Genomic DNA, 19,537 nt, shown 5'->3' with positions numbered 1-19,537 from the left:
ACGGACCGGCGGTTGAATAACTGTGGCTAGGAGGAGCAGAGGACTTTGCCAAAAATTGTCTCTGATAAGATGATGGTCTGAATGGCTTGGAAGTGGACGGCTTGAATTTAGGCTTTACCAAGGTATCCTAGCGAATTTCAAGAGCAGTGAGCTTTTGAGTTGCAGTATTTGTAGAATATCCAAAAAGCTCATCACACAGACAGGTAACATTCGCTAAGCAGTCCTGAAGGTTAAAGTCCATATCAGAAACCCTGAACCACGCCAATCTTCTCATGGCCACAGACATGAAAGATGATCTGGAAGTGAGCTCAAAGACATCACAGGCTGAGCGAACCAAATACTTCCTTAACTGAATAAGAGTAGACACAAGCTGTTGAAAGCCTTTCTGTTTAGGTGAAGGAATATATTTCTGAAATGCAGGAAATTGTTTAATGAGATGTTTCAGATAACAGAAAAAATTAAAATGATAATTGATGGCCCTGTTTGCCAACATAGAGGCGCCAGCCAAACCTGTCCATAGTCCTCCCCTCTCTTCCAGGTGAAACTGAAGCATAGACTTTGGATTTAGTGAACTTCTTTAGAGTGAACTCCACCACCAAACTGATGAGGTAATTGCAGTTTGTCAAACCCAGGAATAGAAATTATTTTGTAGAGACAGTTCAATTTCTTTGGAGCCATAGGCAGAGAAAGAGGAGATACCCAATTTTTGTAGAGGATCTCTCTTAAGATGCCATGCAAAGGCAGTTTAAGGAGCTCCCTAGGAGGCTGGTCATAGTCCAAAGTTTCTAAAAATTCAGCACTGTACTTAGAATCTGCCTCTAACTTCACTGAAAAATCTTTCCCAAGATGAAGGAAAACTTCTCTGTAGGAGAGGATGCCCTCCCAGGTGAAACTCTTGGAGACTTGGAAGGAGAATCCTCCTCAGTAGTAGAAAGAGAAGGTTCTAGGTCAGAATCCACTAAAACTGAAGGAGAATGATTCTTTGACCGGTGCCAGTCTGGTGTCGAAAGTTCTTTAGGAATGTTTACATTTTCGATAAACCTTCAGTGTAGAACAATGCTTAGATTTGGATGAGCTTCTACTGGACTGTCTTGAAGATGAAGACCGATGCTTTGAGGAGGTAGAGCAGGGGTCTCAAAGTCCCTCCTTGAGGGCCACAATCTAGTCAGGTTTTCAGGATTTCCCCAATGAATATCCATGAGATCTATGTGTATGCACTACTTTCAATGCATATTCATTGGGGAAATCCTGAAAACCCAACTGGATTGCGGCCCTCAAGGAGGGACTTTGAGATCCCCGAGGTAGAGCAATATCTAGATGAACGATGCTTCGATGCAGGACTGGATGGACGCGATGACCAGTGTCCAGAATCCTGTCGGTACATCGATACAGCTTCAACGGTACCAGAAGGCCAGTGTTAGACTCAGACTGGGCCGGTACCAGAGGAGTCAAAGTTGGGGCAAAAAGATTAAACTTATCCCCATACTCCTCTGTTGGAAAGTTAGCACCAGTATCTTTGCCTTACTCACTGGTACCACTGGTGCTGTGACACGTTCCGGAGAAGATGACTCAATCACCCCTCGATGATGGAACTAGTCGTTTAAGGGGTTTTCGCTTAGCCAACATGAATGGACTCGATGCCTTGGTGGCCTGTGACCCCATCTGGGAAGCTGTTGGCTTTTTAGCTGGCTTACCAGATGGAGCGATAACTTGAGACACCAGAGTCGATGATGGCACATCGGGCAGTGTCAGTGACTTAGTCATCAGTACCTTCGATGTCAACGGTGTCGATGATGTCTCTCCCTCCATGCTGGCACCAAACAACTTTTCCTGTTCGAAGGATATGAATTTTAAAGGTGCACTTTTGAAGAGTGAAACGTCACGCACCGTAAGGAAAATAGGGTCCGTAAGGAAAATGGTGCGAGAACACCAGCCACACTTTTAAAACCCCATCAGCGGGCATGACATGGATGAGAAGACCGCCTCAGCTAAATTGAATTCGATCAAATATAAATGGGGAAAACAAAAAAAACTGGTACTCTACTAAGAAGAGTGATTAAAGGGAAACATACAGTAGTCAAAAAAATCACTCAATAGGTGTAATAGTGAAATTAATACTTCTAGAACACACACTTAGAATTCAAAAATATGCTCAGAAACACGAAGGCAACAACATGGAGCCGAAGCTTCAAGAGAAAATTGCCTCACCACCCAATCATTGCATATTGTAAATTCACCGAAGAAATGAATGTGAGAGTGGAAAGGCAATGAAAAAATTTAACGAATGTTGAAAGACGTGACTTCATAGCTCCATGGAAAACTAAGAACTGAAGAGCTGTGCGCCTACATTGGGCAGGAAGGCACTCGCGCATGTGCAGCGCAAGCTATCTCAAACTTTCTAAGTTTCTTAAAGTGACAATGCACTTTTAAAGTGTCTGTACCAGGGTTCCATGGATGATGTCACCCACATGTGAGAATATGCTGCCTACTTGTCCTGGGATAAAGCAGGTTTATCCTCTCTTAATGGCGGCTAGATGGATATAGTAGATTCTTATTAATTCTGAAATATAACTGTATGATCCATTCATTATTTTCTTTGTGAAATGTGTTAAAATCTTTTTAAGAAATTTTTTTTTAAAAAGCTGGGGTGCTGGTTCAGAGACAGACTGCAGACGTCGGTGCTATGTTAGAAACTGGGCCCTAGCTACTTGGAAACTGGTGTGATGACATCTCTTCAATAAAGGTGGAGCACTCCTCCTGGTGCCAAAACCTCTCAGGTACCGTCTTCGATGCCCCAGAGCTCCCAGCATCATGTGTCGATGAGGAACAATGTTTGTGCTTCTTGGCATCGAGATCCCTTGGTGCCGATGAGGACATTTAATCCACATGCCTCTGCAGTGTCCAGTTTGATGTTGACAGGTCCCAGAGGCCTTATATTAGTGGCCAGCACAAAGGCAGGTGGAGACCTACTTGATGCGTAGCCATTCTCAGTGTCAGATATTGGTCTAATAACCATAGGGACCGATACTTCGGATGCTGGTACCAATATCAATTCCAACGATTCACACCTGGCTCCAAAAAATCTTCTCTTTTTGAGCAACTCTGAATTTCTGGGTTCTTTTCTGCATATGCAAATACAAACCACAACTGTGATCATTATGGTGGCCCCAAACAGTAGATACACCAGGAATAAGTGTCAGTCCCAGAGATGGCTCAATTGCACTGGGTACAAAACTTAAAAGCCACTGGAAACCTTAGATTACATGGAAGGGGATATGGCCAAAGCAAAATCAAATGATTCAATGGTGAAGGAAAAAGGGGCACAGCTCACCTGACCAAAAAAGGACAATGTTACCCAGCCAATTCTCAGGCCTAAAGACCATGAGAGTCAAAAATTAAAGAAAACTTCAAAGTGGGGCGAACTCGCTATGGAAAAATATAAGGAAGGTACACTTGATAAAAATGTTAAAAAAAATCTTCAAGGAAAAGACTTCCAAGGAGTCAAGAACAAAAACTCTGAAGAGAACTGCACAAAAACATGTCCTCTCCTCACCGTGAATGGAAAAAACTGTTGGTCCTGCACTCATGAGTTAGGCAGGAAGGCACCTGTGCATGTACAATGGAAGAACTAACTAAGGTTCTTAAAGAAACAGTACACCGAGCTCCGTGGATGACATCACCCATATATGAGAATTATATGATCTGCTTGTCCTCTGAGAAGTCATCAGTATACCAAAACAGAAATAACCCAGAAATCAGAATACTAGATCACCCTGGCAGAGGCAGTCAATAGGTGTCACTCCTAGAAAATGTGATATTTAGGGCTTCTATTCTTAGGTATTTGAACACCTACATTTATATTTTCCAGTTAGGTGTTCTCTGGATATACAAAAATTTGTGTTTTCACAGCAAAGAGCTTGGTACCTGTTTTGGTGGAATCAAATATGTACATGCAGAAAAGCACAAAAAGTAGGTAGATGATACAAGAAATAAGAGAAGGGACAAAAGTATGCTTTACTGGTGTTCATCCAACACATTTAAAATTTTCTGCACAGGGTATATAACAATGTTTAATAGCTTAAAACCTAAAATCAGAAGCCTCAGGTATACTTATAATAGAGCAAAAGCTAGGAGACAAGAAGGGTGGGGGGGAGAGAGAAAACAGATTAAAGTCATGAATTACCTTGTCTCCAGGTCGAATACTGCCACATTTCAATGTATTTATGTCATTCTTACAGTCATCCATGAAACCACAGATCAGACGAAAGTCACTAAAGATTATTGCTGTCATCTTGGTAATGTACTGGTGACACTGATACTCTGTAATGTTTCCTCGATGATCCACCAAACAGGATACTAAGAACCCTTTACCGACAGCCTCATTAGCACATTCCCTAATCTATTTCAGTGAAAGAAAAAAAAAAACAGAACAGAGTTCAAGACTTTTGACTAGTTTAGACATCCTAACAAACCCATTTAGTTTAACTTGTTCTCATGCTGTGCATATGATTATATGCCCACTTTATTCAGTCTGTGTGGAAGCACATAGGATGGAGATGTACTGACTACATACCTTTATACTATACCAGTTCATATTCCAGATAGTTTTGTCTTAAACAACAACTGCTAAGGCTCCAGATAAAATCTGACTAAATTTCAAGACCTCACTAGTAGACAACGACACTGATAAAATTCATCACCGCTCCCATCCCCATGGATAAACCGCAAGAAACAATCCCGTGTCGTTCTTTAATGTATCTCAACTTTTGTCCTTCTACACCAGCATTCTTCAATGCAAGGCTTGAGGGTCAGTGCTTGTGTCCATTCATACTCTGATTCTTCCTTCTCTCCGTAAAAGAGAGTCACTGGTGGCTCTGGTGATATAGAGATGGTTTCCCATGGTTATGTGCAGAGACGGGAATAGTGATGAATTCTGTCATCATGTCATTCTCTACTCACTAGCCTACCCTAAAAAAAAAAAAAAGCTTCAGCTGTTTTAAAATTTAAGACATTTGTATCCCATTATCAAGTTTCAGACTACTCATAAATATTTATTCTTGGACTATCCTATAAACACCTCCTTCTTCACACGATTTCCTCTGTCACTCCTTCCCCAAACTTACCTATGCCCTTGAAAATGAGGGCCCTACAAAAGTTTTAATAGTCTTTCTAAAGTAGTTCCATTTCCCCCCCTCCGTCAAACATGATGGTTTATAAAAATGTCCCTGTGCAAGTACCAGCCAGCTTCTAATAAGCTACCTCCTCCCACCCCCATGAGCAGAATACCGTATATACTTGAATATAACCCAAGATAACATTTTTCCACTAAAAAAAAAAAAATAGGTGGGGAGGGAGGGAAATGTTAACTCTAATATAAACCAAGGTTTTATATTCAAGTGCTGCCCAGCTGTACACTCCCCCCCCCCCCCCCCGCCACGTCTCGAATCCAGTGCTGGCCTCTACACAGGTCCAACTTAAATCCTGATGGTCCAGTGGTGTGGTGAGCTGAGCCGGAATGGGAGCGATCCCTCCCTCCCACAAGGTGAAGTGTTTGGTCATGACCCGGCTGTCAGCTGGCTGTTACAATCACTGCACACCCCTTCCCTCCCTCAAGGAGCCAGAATAGGTCTTCCCCGGGCCTACCTTAGTCACTGGTGGTCCAGTGGGTTCATTCGGAGCAGTAGCGTGGGGGGGTTGTCATGATATCATCAGTGGGGGGTTTCCAGCAGGAGGTATTAGGCACCTTCCTGCCACGTTCTTTCGGGGGGGGAGGGTCCAGGCAGAAGGGATTGGGCATCCCTCCTGCCATGTTCGTTCAGTGGTGGCTGGGAGGACTGGCAGCCGCTAAACCTATCCCTTGCCGCGATAAGCTTAGCAGCTGCATCTACAATAACCCGATTCTCTAACCAGCATCTGTAACATTGGCGTCTGTTAGAGAAACGAGCTCACTTTATGTGGCCTTAGGCCCAATTCTATATAGAAGGCCCGTCGGCTTCTGAGACTGGGCGTCCTATACAGAATCCGGGCCTTAAAGTGTATGTTGGTAGTAAGGCATCAAAGAGGCTTCAGTGAGGAGCGATGTACCTCAAGGATCTTATTTATCAGCGCTTCTGTTTATATTTATGTAGCATCATTGGGGAAAGTATTGAACAATTTCAGGTTTTCTACCGACAATAAGTCGATGACGTGTTATTTTTCTTCCCAGTACATAAGTGGGAGATGAATTTACAACAGTCCATTTATCATTACATGTTAAAGATAGAAGACTAGATGAGAAAACATGGTTTATGCTTAAATGTAGGAAAAAACAGAGGTAATGTTTGTTGGAAGGAGTGGGGAAGAGCTGTGGCCTGATTCCTTAAGTGTTTTGGGGGAGACACTACTGATGAGGAAAGAAATTACTGTTCTGGGGGTTATGTTGGACTCGTGCCCAATTATGAAGCTGCAAATAGTTAAGACTTTAAGGTATGTTTTAACTAACTTCATATGCTTTACCGCTTGAAATCATTGATTTCTGCCTTCTGATTTTTGGACTGTTGTGCAGGGTATGGTTCTGTCTAGGTTAGACTATTGTAACGCTATCTTGGAATTTCGAAAACAGAGGGATAACGTTACAATTGTTACAAAATGCCACAGCAAAGTTAGTAACGGGAGTTGACAGGATAGCACATATTATGCCAATTCTGAAGCAAATATATTGGTTACCAGTTGTATTGCAGGTGCAACATAAAGTTGTTTCTGTGGTCCATCAGACTATCATCAAACACCATGGTACTTTCAACAAGTTCTGGCACTTTATAAGTCTAATAGATCTTTATGATCCGAAAATCAAAAGCTATTAATTCCAATAGTGCAGGGAAATTATGCAGAAACTAGAGCAATGACTTTCTGTATTGCCGGTGTCAAAATGTGGAATGCCCTGTTGGGCCAATAGCGACTGTGTGTAAACCGGTTTCAATTTAAGAAACAGTTAAAAACTCAGTTGTTTGTTACTGCATTTTTGTCATTTATTAGTCGGCTTTTGAAGAAAAGAATCTGTTTAACCATGTTCGCTATTGTACTCTTTTGATTTATTAGCTGACAAAGAAAAGAAGTTAGTTTATTATGTAGATTTTATGATATGGTTTGTTTTTATCTTTTGTATGTTTTAATTTATGTAAACCATTTAATCTTTTGTAAATGGTATAGAAAAGTTTTAAATAAATAAATAAAACAGAACTTTCAAGTTTTAATGTGGACATGAAGTATCTGTGGCAAAGCCCTTACACTCCTGCAACTGGAACTGTTCAATTATTGTAACCAAGAGTTTGAATGTGTTGGTTTTTTTCTTTTCTTTTTTTTTTAGGGAGGGTATTTGAACGGAACTCCAACAGTAGTAGTTTGTAACAGTAATCTCAGACCTCACAAAGTCAGAGCTGATTTCAGTGCAACTGGCAAGACCTATACCTCTCTGACACGTCACCCCGAGGAATGGCCAAGAACATGTTTCTTTTTCTATAAAATCACCAAAATCCCTTCAATTTGTTCAATTTATATTTCACCAGTGCCGTTACAATCACATTAGCCCTTCTCCTCAAGTTACTTCATTGGCTCCCTATCAGTTTGCCACATACAGTTCAAACTCCTCTTACTGACTTACAAGCTTGTTCATTCTGCAGCTCCTCAGCATCTCTCCTCTCATCTCTCCCCAAACTCTTCCCCATCGGGTAAATCTCTCTTATCTGTAACCTTCTCCTCAACTGCCAATTCCAGACTCCATTCCTTCTATCTTGCTGCATCGTATGCCTGGAGTTCTCCTTGGTCAGTACATCAAGCTCCATTTCTGGCCATATTCAAATTTAGGCTAAAATGATTAGTAGTAGCAGTAGTACCCAATTTTAGATCCCCTTCCCGTTCCCACTGTGGATACTCTAGTGCAATATTTTCTCACCAAGGTCAGCAAAGGTACTTAACTGCAGGAGATGTTTTCCGCGAACAGACAAATAATCTCACATGTGGACAATGTATCCATAGAGCCTGGGTGCAGTTTTAAATCTTGAAGACAGTGTACCATCATGCATGTGCTGGTGCAGCATTACAATATATATGAGCTAAACTAAAGAATTAAACTCCTAGAGGAGGTAGGAGGGTATGTGAGACTACTGGCCTGCTGTCCTCAGAGAACACCTGCTACAGCACCTTTGCTTTCTCTGAACACAAACAGGCAATAGTAATCTCATGTAGGACTCCCTAGCTACCAAGTTCTCCTAAAACAAAAACTATTGGTCAATAGGAACTCATAGTGAGTTCAAAGAATAGTTAACCTGAAAACATATACACACTATGTGGAGGTGCAGTCTGGAATAGAATAAAATAGGCTTAGGGGTTGGAGTTGGATTCTAGACCCCCCCCAAAACTTTGCAAGACTGCTTGATCAAACAGACCGTTGCGTTGGCCATCTCGCTCCAAACAATAGCGAGATGTGAATTTGTGGACAGAAGCCCAAGTTGCAGCCTTGCATCTCTCTTCAATAGAGGGTGATCTCAAGTGGGTTCCTGAAAATTCCACAGTTCTAACAGTAGGAACCATTACAGCTAATTGGAAATACTGTGTTTTATAGATGGAAGACCCTATCTTGTTGGGATCAAAAGAAACAAAAAGCTTAGTGAATTGTCTGTGGGGTCTAGTCCACTCAGTATAAAAGACCAATGCTTACAGTACATTTTCACCAGGATAGGTATGAGATTTGGGAACAACTGTTGTCAGGACAATCAACTGGTTTAGATAGAACTCCAATACTACTTTAGGAAGGAACTTAGGGTGCATGTGGAGAACTACTCTGTTGTGATGGAACTTAGTGTAAGGTGAATCCCCCAATAGGACCTGAAACTTACTGACCCTACGAGCTGAAGCAATTGCCACCAAAAACACAACCTGCCAGGTCAAGTACTTCAGTGCACAGAAATCCAGTGGTTCAAAAGGAGCTTTCATCAGCTGGGTGAGGACAACACTGAGGTATCAAGACACTGTTGGAGGTATGATAGGGAGTTTTATCAGTAGCAAACCTCACATGAATCAAACAACTAGAGGCTGTTCAGAGATGTGCTTACTTTCTATACGAGAATGATAAGAACTAATTGCACCAAGGTGAACCCTTACAGGGTGGTTTTGGAGACCAGACACAGACATGTGTAGAAGGTATTCAAGTTCTGTGTATGGCAGGAATATAGACCTAGGGTTTTGCCCTCATAACAGATGGCAAACCTCCTCCATTTGAAAGACTAACAACTGGAAGCCAGCAGAACCCTGGAGACACCTTCTGACAGATAATAATAATACCACCATAACCAAAAGTTCTAGGTGGTTTACACTAAAAAGAGCTGGACAATCAGCGAAATACAGTCATGTAATAAAAATACAAGCATTCAATAAAAATACAATTTCAAACAATAAAAAGCCCTATTGGGTAATGAATTTATCAACCAAAGTGGACTTGATTAATTAACAAAAAGAGCAATAAGACATAGCTTGATGAATACATTTACCTAGCCAGGATTGTAGTTTACCTGCTTGAAACGCCTAGGGTCCTATTGAAAAAGTCTTATATCTACAACCATTAATTTTTGGACAAGCAAATAAGTGAGAACTTCTAGTTTCCCTTGATGGTTTGTACAACACACAAAGTGAGGAAAAAGATATAAGAAAGCAAATTCTAAGAAGTCAAAATCCAGGCTGCAAGGACCAGAGACTCTCCATGGTTCTTCGAATGAACGTTCTAGAAGAGGGAACCAGATAGATGTTTTGCAGTTTATCAAATGTAGAATAAACTTAAAAACTTGGATGTGCCATGGCCAATATGACACAATGAGAATCATGGTTCCCCGGTCTTGCTTGAGTTTCAGCAGTCTTCCCTATAAGAGGTATGGGAGGATATGATATAGAAGACCTGTTTTCCAATGTAAGAGAAAGGCATCCAACGCTAGTCTGTTGTGTGATGCAAGTCTGGAGAAGTACTGAGGGACTTAGTGATTGAATGGAGAGCTGGCAGGACTTTCTGTGCATGCTACTACTAATGAGCACACTGGGACTGGTCTTGTTGGTTAGAGGAAGGAGGAATATACCTATCTACTCCCTTTGGGAGTAATAAGATGTTCATTCTGACTAACCCAAAAGCTTCCTAGAAAAGGAGAATGCAGGAGGCGTTTGCTGGGACAGTGTCAATAGTATTACTATGTTTTTTAATAAAATATGTGACCTCCTCCACCTCCTCTCCAAAAAGGTTATCTCCTCAGCATGTAGCATCTGCCAACCTCTGCTAAATAGCTGGTTCTAGATTAAAGACATACAGCCACGAGAGTTTGCACATCACTATACTATGCGCAGAGATCCTGGATGCTACATCAAAACAGAGTTGTGCAGGGACAGAAATCAAACTCATCCCCACCCATCCCCGCCTGTTCGTGCACGTAATCTAATCCATCCCCACCCATCCCCATAAACTTCAAAAATAATTATTTGAGTTAATAATGCTACTGAATTAGAGGCTCTGGTAGAGACCAATTTACAAATAAGCAAAGACATTTTATTAATTTGGAAATATTATTTGGGAAGAACACATTTTATACTGTAAATGGGTCTCTGACAGAGCCTCTAATGTAAATTAAAGATATTCCAGCAGATGAGGATCCTCAAGCTATGTCAGCTGAAGACTTCCTCTGAAGGGGGCCTAATATCCCTTTTATCAAGCTCGACAGGCAGCAGCAACGTCCCTAAGCCACAGATGACATCAGAGGGAAGGTTTCTGAGAACGCTGCCCGCAGAAACATGTGCTACTGCCTGAAAGGAAGAAGGCGGAGGCCACCAGGAGACAGGTACACACCGTGGGAGACCCACAAGAGGCACTTACAACCCTGCAAGATCCCCAAAGCCCCGTTCCCATGTAGCTCTATACATCAAAAGCGTTAAAAGCACCCAGAGTCAGAAATTTCCTGCATGCTTTCTGGCCAACTGGTAAAGAAACTCGACCTGCTCTGGTGGAGAGTATCTGCCAATTCCAGCATACTGTGCACCAAGGTCCACAAGTAGATGATCATGTAGAACTGGTATGACTGAATGCATGATACGAACATGGAGGCCAAATACATTTTCCATCCAAACAAATCCAAAGTTCTAGCTTGTCTGCCTGGGGGCACAGAGGCATAGTCTCTAAGAGTCTAGAACTTTTGGCCCGTTGGATAGGATAGGATTGTAAATGAAGCAAATTAACATTTGAGAGAGATATTGGGTATAATACTGTCAGCATAAAAATAGAATTTAATGTCAAATAACTAATAAGTCACAAGTAGGCTAAGATAGATATTAAATAGAAGGGGAGAAAAAATAGAACCCTGAAGAACAAGTATGGAGCGGGGGATCGACTGACCCTGCAGAAAGAGGTTAGACAGAACCTGATAAACCAATAGAACTTAAGTGAGCTAAGAGTAAAACGTGATCCACGAGAATGAAAGCCACTGATAAATCTAATGACACTACTAAACAGATATCACCCCTATCCAAAATTGAATATAGGACACTAAGAAAAGACCGTCTCACTAGTGTGTATCATTTGCCCTATTTTTCTTGGGACATGATAAAGGAATGTTGCAGTAAAAACAAACGTTACTACCGCCCCCCAGAGGAAATTCATTTACATGTCAGTCTTGGTGGTGAAAAAACTAATTTTGCATCATTGGGTGTCAAACCAGGTAGCCTCCTTTCCTCATTGGCTCAACAGGATTGCTCAAGTGGCTCGCTATGAACTGCAACGCACTCCCAAGGGGGGAGGGTAGATCATCGATGCTATGTGGGCGTTACTTCCAGTGCTCAGACGGAGCAGCTCGAATATCCATCTTGATTACCCCTATTTCTTCTCCTGGGGTCTATAGGATTGCTCCTTACAGAATGACAGGGTGAGTGTCTGTCTGTGAGGGGGGTATAGGGTATGCATGTTGTGATTTGAACGGTGTACTTGAGGTTTGTGAGGGTGAATTGTGACTGGGAAGGATTTTCTATATTAAAATTGTTGATTGTGCCAGGATTGTATTTGGCTACCATACCTGATTTCCTGTATATTGACTGTTTTGCATTTCTCCCACTGTTTGTACCTGTATAGTGCTTTGTACCTCTGTACCGTTGGTTGCCTATGTGGCCTGGTTATGATCACTAATAAACATATTTAAAAAATAAAAAACACATTACTCTTCAAGCTTGAGCTCTAGCAAAATTTGAGACAGAAGCCACAGAATACATGCACAGGCTTCTGTGCAACTCGGTCAACTCCAAGAGCCAGAAGCTCAGGTGGCACTTTGTCCTCCAAAGCAGTCTCATCTGCAGGCTGAGCTGCTATCCCAGTAACCGTCCTTAAAAAGTGAGAAAAGATGGCAGTCACTAGTTCACAGTCACTTCTGACAGTTCTATTACCGAATTTAACCACCACATTAAAATACATCACTATCTTCTACTTTTCATGAAAAATCTTACAAATACTTGATTTTTGAGGGAGAAGCCCAAGATGACTGACTGAGAGGAGCCATGGGAGAATTCTTTTTTGCTTTTACCCAAGAGGATAGAGGAAAAGCTAAAGGGAAACCCAAAGACTTTCCCTCCAAGTTCCAGGTGATAATCCCCTTTTGGTATGTCGCTATTGCCAAAGCTTTCTTCTGACACACACTGCTATGCTGCTTGAAGCAGCAACTTTGGAAGACTCAAATGTTACCCCTCTCCCTCCAATGCTGACATCTCAACCTGGAAATGAACGGCAGCCTTCTCCATCGCAAATCAACAATTAGGTTGGATAGGAGAGTTCTCTGGTAAGGGTGGAACAGAGTGGAGATGGAAAAAGCCAAGGACAGAGGGATTCTTCTGACTGTTGTATAGATGTCAATGGGTTTGCTTTTGAGCATAGAGCATGAAGCCTTGTTTGAACAATTGAAGACACCAGTGCCTTTAGTAAGGCGTGAACAGATCTCACACAATACTGTATGGAACATTAACTAGGCATTAGGCTGTAAATGGGTCATCTGTTCATGCTCAGTTACTGTCTCATGGCAGCCTGTCAAAGGCTTGTGTCCCAGATTACCGGGCAGAGTCAGGCTTCTAAGACTTGGCTAAGAAGGCTGCCCTTTTATATTTAGGAGAATGTGGACAAGCCAGATAGCACAGTTAACTTACCATAACAGTTGTTATCCAGGGACAGCAGGCAGCTATTCTCACATATGGGTGACGTCATCCATGGAGCCTGGATGCGGACAGCCTCGCAAGCAGACTTGCTTGCAGAAACATAGCAGTTTCGAGAAAACCGCACCGCGCAAGCGCGAGTGCCTTCCCGCCCAGCACAGGGTGAGCCTCCTCAGTTCAGATAGCTAGCAGAGAAGCCAACCAGGAGAGGTGGGTGGGTTGCGAGAATAGCTGCCTGCTGCCCTTGGATAACAACTGTTACGGTAAGTAACTGTGCTTTATCCCATGACAAGCAGGCAGCCTATTCTCACATATGGGTGACCTCCAAGCTAACCAGAATAGGATGGTGGGAGCGTTGGCAACTTAGGAGAATAAATTTTGTAATACTCTCTGGCCAAAAAGGCAATCCTGTCTGGAGAAAACATCCAGACAATAGTGAGAAGTGAAAGTATGATCCGAGGACCAGGAAGCAGCTTTGCAAATTTTCTCAATAGGAGTGGATCTGAGGAAAGCTACTGAAGCCGCCATGGCTATGACTTTCTGGGCTGTGACTTGACTCTGTAGTCCAGCCTGGGCATAGCAGAAAGAGATACAAGCAGCCACCCAGTTGGAGATGGTACACTTAGATATTGGATGTCCCAATTTGTTTGGATCGAAGGAGACAAAAAGTTGAGGAACAGTTCTGTGTGGTTTGGTGCGTTCTAAGTAGAAGGCCAAAGCAAGTTTACAGACCAGAGTATGAAGAGCTGATTCTCCAGGATGAGAATGAGGTCTTGGAAAAACCACTGGAAGTACAATAGATTGGTTGAGAAGAAATTCTGAAACCACTTTAGGTAAGAATTTAGGATGAGTACGGAGGACCACCTTGTCATGATGGAAAACTGTGAAAGGTGGATCAGCAACTAATGCTTGCAGCTCACTGACTCGTCGAGCAGATGTGAGGGCAATGAGAAAGACCACTTTCCAAGTAAGATACTTCAGTTGAGCCACAGACATTGGTTCAAATGGAGGCTTCATCAATTGAGCAAGAACAATATTGAGATCCCAAACCACTGGAGGTGGTTTGAGAGGAGGTTTGACATTGAAAAGGCCTTTCATAAATCTGGAAACCACCGGATGAGCAGAGAGAGGTTTCTCTTCAATAGGCTGATGGAAAGCAGCAATTGCACTGAGATGGACTCGGATCAATGTAGACTTGAGGCCAGAGGAGGATAAGTGCAAAAGATAATCTAAAACAGAAGATAAGGAGGAATCTTGAGGCTCCTTATCATGAGATGCACCACGTAGAAAATCTAGCCCATTTTTGGTGGTAGCATTGTCTAGTGACAGGCTTTCTAGAAGTCTCTAAAATGTCTTTTACAAGTTGAGAAAACTGAAGAGGAGTTATGGTGAGAGGTACCAATCTGTCAGGTGTAGAGACTGCAGGTTGGGATGGAGTAGAGATCCTTGACTCTGTATAAGCAGAGACGGAAAACTGGTAGAAGGTATGGCTCCCTGCTGCTGAGTTGAAGTAGAAGGGAGTACCAAGGCTGTCTCGGCCACCGAGGAGCTATCAGAATCATGGTGCCATGATCGTTCTTCAACTTGACAAGAGTCTTGAAAATGAGAGGGAATGGAAGTAATGCATACAGAAACAGATTCGTCCATTCCAGTAGAAAAGCATCTGCCTCGAGGAAATAAGAATAGATCCTGGAGCAGAACTGAGGCAGTTTGTGGTTGTGGGGAGATGCAAAGAGATCTATCTGAGGAGTTCCCCACTGCGAAAAAATGTGATGAAGAAGCGAGGAATTGAGTGTCCATTCATGCAAAGGTGCTCGCCTTAGCGAGGGCCGCCTTCGCGAAGGAGCCGAGAGAAGGAACCAGGCGTCCAGGCTGCTCAGCAGCAAAATCCATCTTCAATCTTCTTAAATAACTAAAAAAAAAAAATAATAAAATAAAATAAAATTTTCTTACCCTTTCTTCTATACTTACTATTTCTTATCTCTCTACCTCTCCACCTAGATACACGTCGGGCGTACTCCAGCGCACCAACTTAAATTCACAAGGAAGGAAAAATGGAGGCAGCAGAAGGCCAGCGAAGCTTTCCAGTATACTGCATTGATTGTCACATGTATGACTACCTCCCTTCCGGGAGGCAGGCCTACATATGCGGTCGATGTCAGGAACTGGCTAGCCTAAGGAAGGAGGTCGGGAGACTGCAGATCAAAGTGCAGGAGCTAGAGGGACTCCGCTCCATAGAGGAACCAAGGGATTTTGAACCAACTGAAGACACCACCAGAGAAATCCATATCAACGAACAGGTCAGAGAGCTCGAGAGATTCATCGAAGAGGCCTGCAGGATGGTAGAGACACAGGATCACCCGATCTTCAGAAGGGAACAAACGGATGGAGGACAGGACCCGCCAGGAGCCACCAGGAGCTGAGGGAGAGGAACCTTGCGGAGGAACCATTCAGGAGGAGGAAGGATTGGAGGACCCAATCATCGACACAGACCTGAGACCCAGGAGGAAGCTGAGAAAAGGAAAATCTGCTATCGTTGTGGGAGACTCAATCCTGAGAGAGGTGGACAGTCACATAGCAGGGGGCAGAGCGGATCGCCTAGTAACATGTCTCCCAGGGGCGAGGACAAAGGACATCTCCGACAGAATCGAGAGAATCATGGAGGGAGCTGAGACGGAGGAAACAGCAGTGATTGTCCACGTCGGAACAAATGACGTCAGCAGAAGGAATTTCAACATGACTACACTGACCGAGCAGTTTAAGATCCTGGGGAGGAAGCTGAAGCTGAGGACAAGGAAGATAGCCTTTTCTGAGATCCTGCCAGTACCAAGGGCAGATGCGAGGAGGCAGACCGAGCTGCAAGCAACAAATGGATGGCTGAGACGATGGTGTGAGGAGGAGGGTTTCCTCTTTGTACGAAACTGGTCAACCTTCATGGGGAAAAACAAGCTCTACAGGAGAGACGGACTGCATTTGAGCACGGCTGAGACGAGGATGCTGGCACGTAACATCCAGACCTGCATAGACATGACTTTAAACTGACAACGAGGGGAAAGCCGATAGTCGATCTGACCTCGACACACCGGGCCACAGTATCAAGCAAGGATACTGAAACAGGAAATGGCGTTTGCGGACCAGAGATAAAATGGACACTTTTTGGACATAAAACCAAAGATGCAGTACAGGGACCTGAGAGGAAATTAGAGCAAATAAGCACGACTAGGAGGAAACAAACGAAACCAGAGGGCTATCAAAGAACTATGAAACGGGCAGAGGACGGGTTAGACACACCACAGGCAGCCCGTGAGGAGACCAGCAGGAGCAACAAATCAAGAGTAGATCCTAAAGAAAAGGTAACAAACTGGGACTTAAATTGCCTATACACAAATGCTAGGAGCCTAAGGACTAAAATGGGGGAGCTAGAAGTTATAGCCAGAAACAAGGACCTAGACATAATAGGAATCACAGAGACATGGTGGTCAGAGGACAACAAATGGGACGTGGCCCTGCAAGGGTACAAACTCTACAGGAGGGACAGGGCACACAAGAAGGGGGGAGGAATAGCCCTGTATATAAAGGACTCCATTCCTTCATCCAGGACAGAAACAACAAGGGCAGACAGTTTGGAGTCACTATGGGTTAAACTGACAGGAGGGGAAGGAGCTGACATCAAATTGGGACTGTACTATCGCCCACCAGGACAGCCAGAAGCTAACGACCTGGACCTGGAGGCCGAACTGAGGCAGGAGTGCAAAAGTGGAAGGGTGGTGGTTATGGGAGACTTCAACTATCCGGGAATAGACTGGGACATTGGACACTCAAATTGCACGAGAGAAACTAAATTCCTAGAGGTGATAAGGGACTGTTTCATGGAGCAGCTAGTCACGGAACCAACGCGAGGGGAGGCCACTCTAGACCTAATCCTCAACGGGCTAGAGGGACCCGCAAAGGAAGTGGTGGTACTAGCACCATTAGGGAACAGCGATCACAACATGATCCAGTACAAATTAAACATGGGAACACCAAAGGTGAAAAGAACCACAACGACAGCACTTAACTTCAGAAAAGGAAACTACAAGGACATGAGGAAAATGGTAGGGAAAAAGCTCAGAAACAGCTCAGGGAAGGTGAAGACCGTAAAGGAAGCCTGGACACTGCTTAAAGGCACAGTGCTCGAGGCACAAGACCTGTACGTCCCAAGGTTTAGGAAAGGGTGCAAAAAAAAAAAAAATTCTAACTAGAAACCCAGCATGGATAACAACTGCAGTTAAAAAGGCGATAAGCGACAAGAAATCATCCTTCAAGAAATGGAAAAAGGAACCAACAAAGGAAAACCAGGAAGAACACAAAAGACACCAGAAAAAATGCCATCAAGAGGTCAAGAAAGCAAAGAGAGAATATGAGGAAAGACTGGCAGGAGAAGCAAGAAACTTCAAACCCTTCTTCAGGTTAAACAATTTCTTCTCGTCTGTCTTCACCAGAGAGGACACATCCAATATCCCAGAACCCGAGGTGTTTATAAACGGAGAACACGACGAAAGACTGATTCAACTAGAGGTAAGTAAAGAGGATGTCCTCAGACAGATAGACAGACTAAAGAGCGACAAATCACCAGGCCCGGACGGCATCCACCCAAGGGTACTAAAAGAACTGAGAAACGAAATAGCAGAGACACTTCAACAAATATGTAACCTCTCCCTAAAAACTGGGGAGATCCCAGAAGACTGGAAAATAGCAAATGTCACGCCCATCTTCAAAAAGGGATCAAGGGGTGACCCGGGAAACTACAGGCCTGTGAGCTTGATCTCGGTTCCGGGAAAGATGATGGAAGCAATGGTAAAGGATACAATCTGCGAACACATAGAAAACAATGGACAACTGAAGGCAAGCCAGCATGGCTTCTGCAAGGGAAGGTCGTGCCTCACGAACTTGCTGCACTTCTTTGAGGGAATAAACAGCCAGATGGATAAGGGGGAATCCATAGACATCATTTACCTTGACTTCCAAAAAGCCTTCGACAAGGTTCAGCGGATGGCCACCAGGATGGTGTCGGGGCTAAAGGGTCTCCCGTACGAAGAAAGACTGAGCAAATTGCAGCTCTACACTCTCGAGGAGCGTAGGGAGAGGGGAGACATGATTGAGACATTTAAGTACATCACGGGACGGGTAGAGGTGGAAGATGATATCTTTCTTCTCAGGGGACCCTCGACCACAAGAGGACATCCGCTCAAGCTCAGGGGAGGGAAGTTCCGTGGAGACACCAGGAAATACTTCTTCACGGAGAGAGTGATTGAGCATTGGAACGAGCTTCCAGTGCAGGTGGTCGAGGCACGCAGCATCTCAGACTTCAAGAACAAATGGGATGCCTATGTGGGATCCCTACGAGGTCATGCCAAGGGATAGGGTCACTAGGACTGAATGAGCGGGTCAGTAGAGTGACATTATAATTACAATTATTCTTTAGGGGGTCAGTAGATTTAAGAGGGTGGGTAAATAGTGTGGGCAGACTTGATGGGCTATGGCCCTTATCTGCCGTCATCTTTCTATGTTTCTATGTACCTCACGAACGGCTACATAAAAAGCTGTGGAATCACGGGGTGCAAGGGGATATCTACCGATGGATCAAACACTGGTTGGCAGGCAGGAAACAGAGGGTTGGAATAAAAGGCCAATACTCAGACTGGCAATGGGTCACGAGCGGAGTTCCGCAGGGATCGGTGCTGGGACCTCTACTGTTCAATATATTTATAAACGATCTGGAGACGGGGACAAAATGTGAGGTTATCAAATTTGCTGATGACACCAAACTCTGCAGCAGGGTTAGAAACACGGAAGACTGTGAAGACCTGCAAAGGGACCTAACGAGACTGGAAGACTGGACAAACAAGTGGCAAATGAGTTTTAACGTACAGAAATGCAAGGTCATGCATGTAGGGAAAAAGAACCCGATGTTCAGCTACAAAATGGGGGGAACACTACTAGGGGTGAGTAACCTTGAAAGGGACCTGGGGGTGATGGTAGTCACATCACTGAAACCATCGGCGCAGTGTGCGACAGCCTCAAAAAAAGCAAACAGAATGCTGGGCATAATCAAAAAGGGTATCACAACCAGGACGAAAGAAGTCATCATGCCGCTGTATCGCGCAATGGTGCGCCCGCACCTGGAGTACTGTGTGCAGTACTGGGCGCCATACCACAAGAAGGACATGGCGGTACTCGAGAGAGTGCAGAGGAGGGCGACTAAACTGATAAAAGGTATGGAAAATTTTTCATACGCTGACAGGTTAAAAATGCTGGGTCTGTTCTCCCTGGAGAAGAGGAGACTTAGAGGGGACATGATAGA

At 43.7% G+C, this 19,537-nt stretch overlaps 1 protein-coding gene across 1 annotated transcript in view; it reads right to left on the bottom strand.

The window, feature by feature from the left end:
* The window catches only part of GLG1 (golgi glycoprotein 1), a 403,904-nt gene that overhangs the window by 309,924 nt on the left and 74,443 nt on the right, over window positions 1–19,537 (bottom strand). The window contains exon 4 of the mRNA XM_033941148.1: window positions 4,184–4,399. Coding sequence (XP_033797039.1) covers window positions 4,184–4,399 — 216 coding nt within the window. The remainder of the gene's footprint in view (window positions 1–4,183; window positions 4,400–19,537) is intronic.

The sequence above is a fragment of the Geotrypetes seraphini genome, chromosome 4 (assembly GCF_902459505.1).
Source record: "Geotrypetes seraphini chromosome 4, aGeoSer1.1, whole genome shotgun sequence".
Taxonomy (NCBI): Eukaryota; Metazoa; Chordata; class Amphibia; order Gymnophiona; family Dermophiidae; genus Geotrypetes; species Geotrypetes seraphini.
Note: the sequence above shows the minus strand (reverse complement) of the source record. Positions and strands in the feature narration are given on the sequence as shown.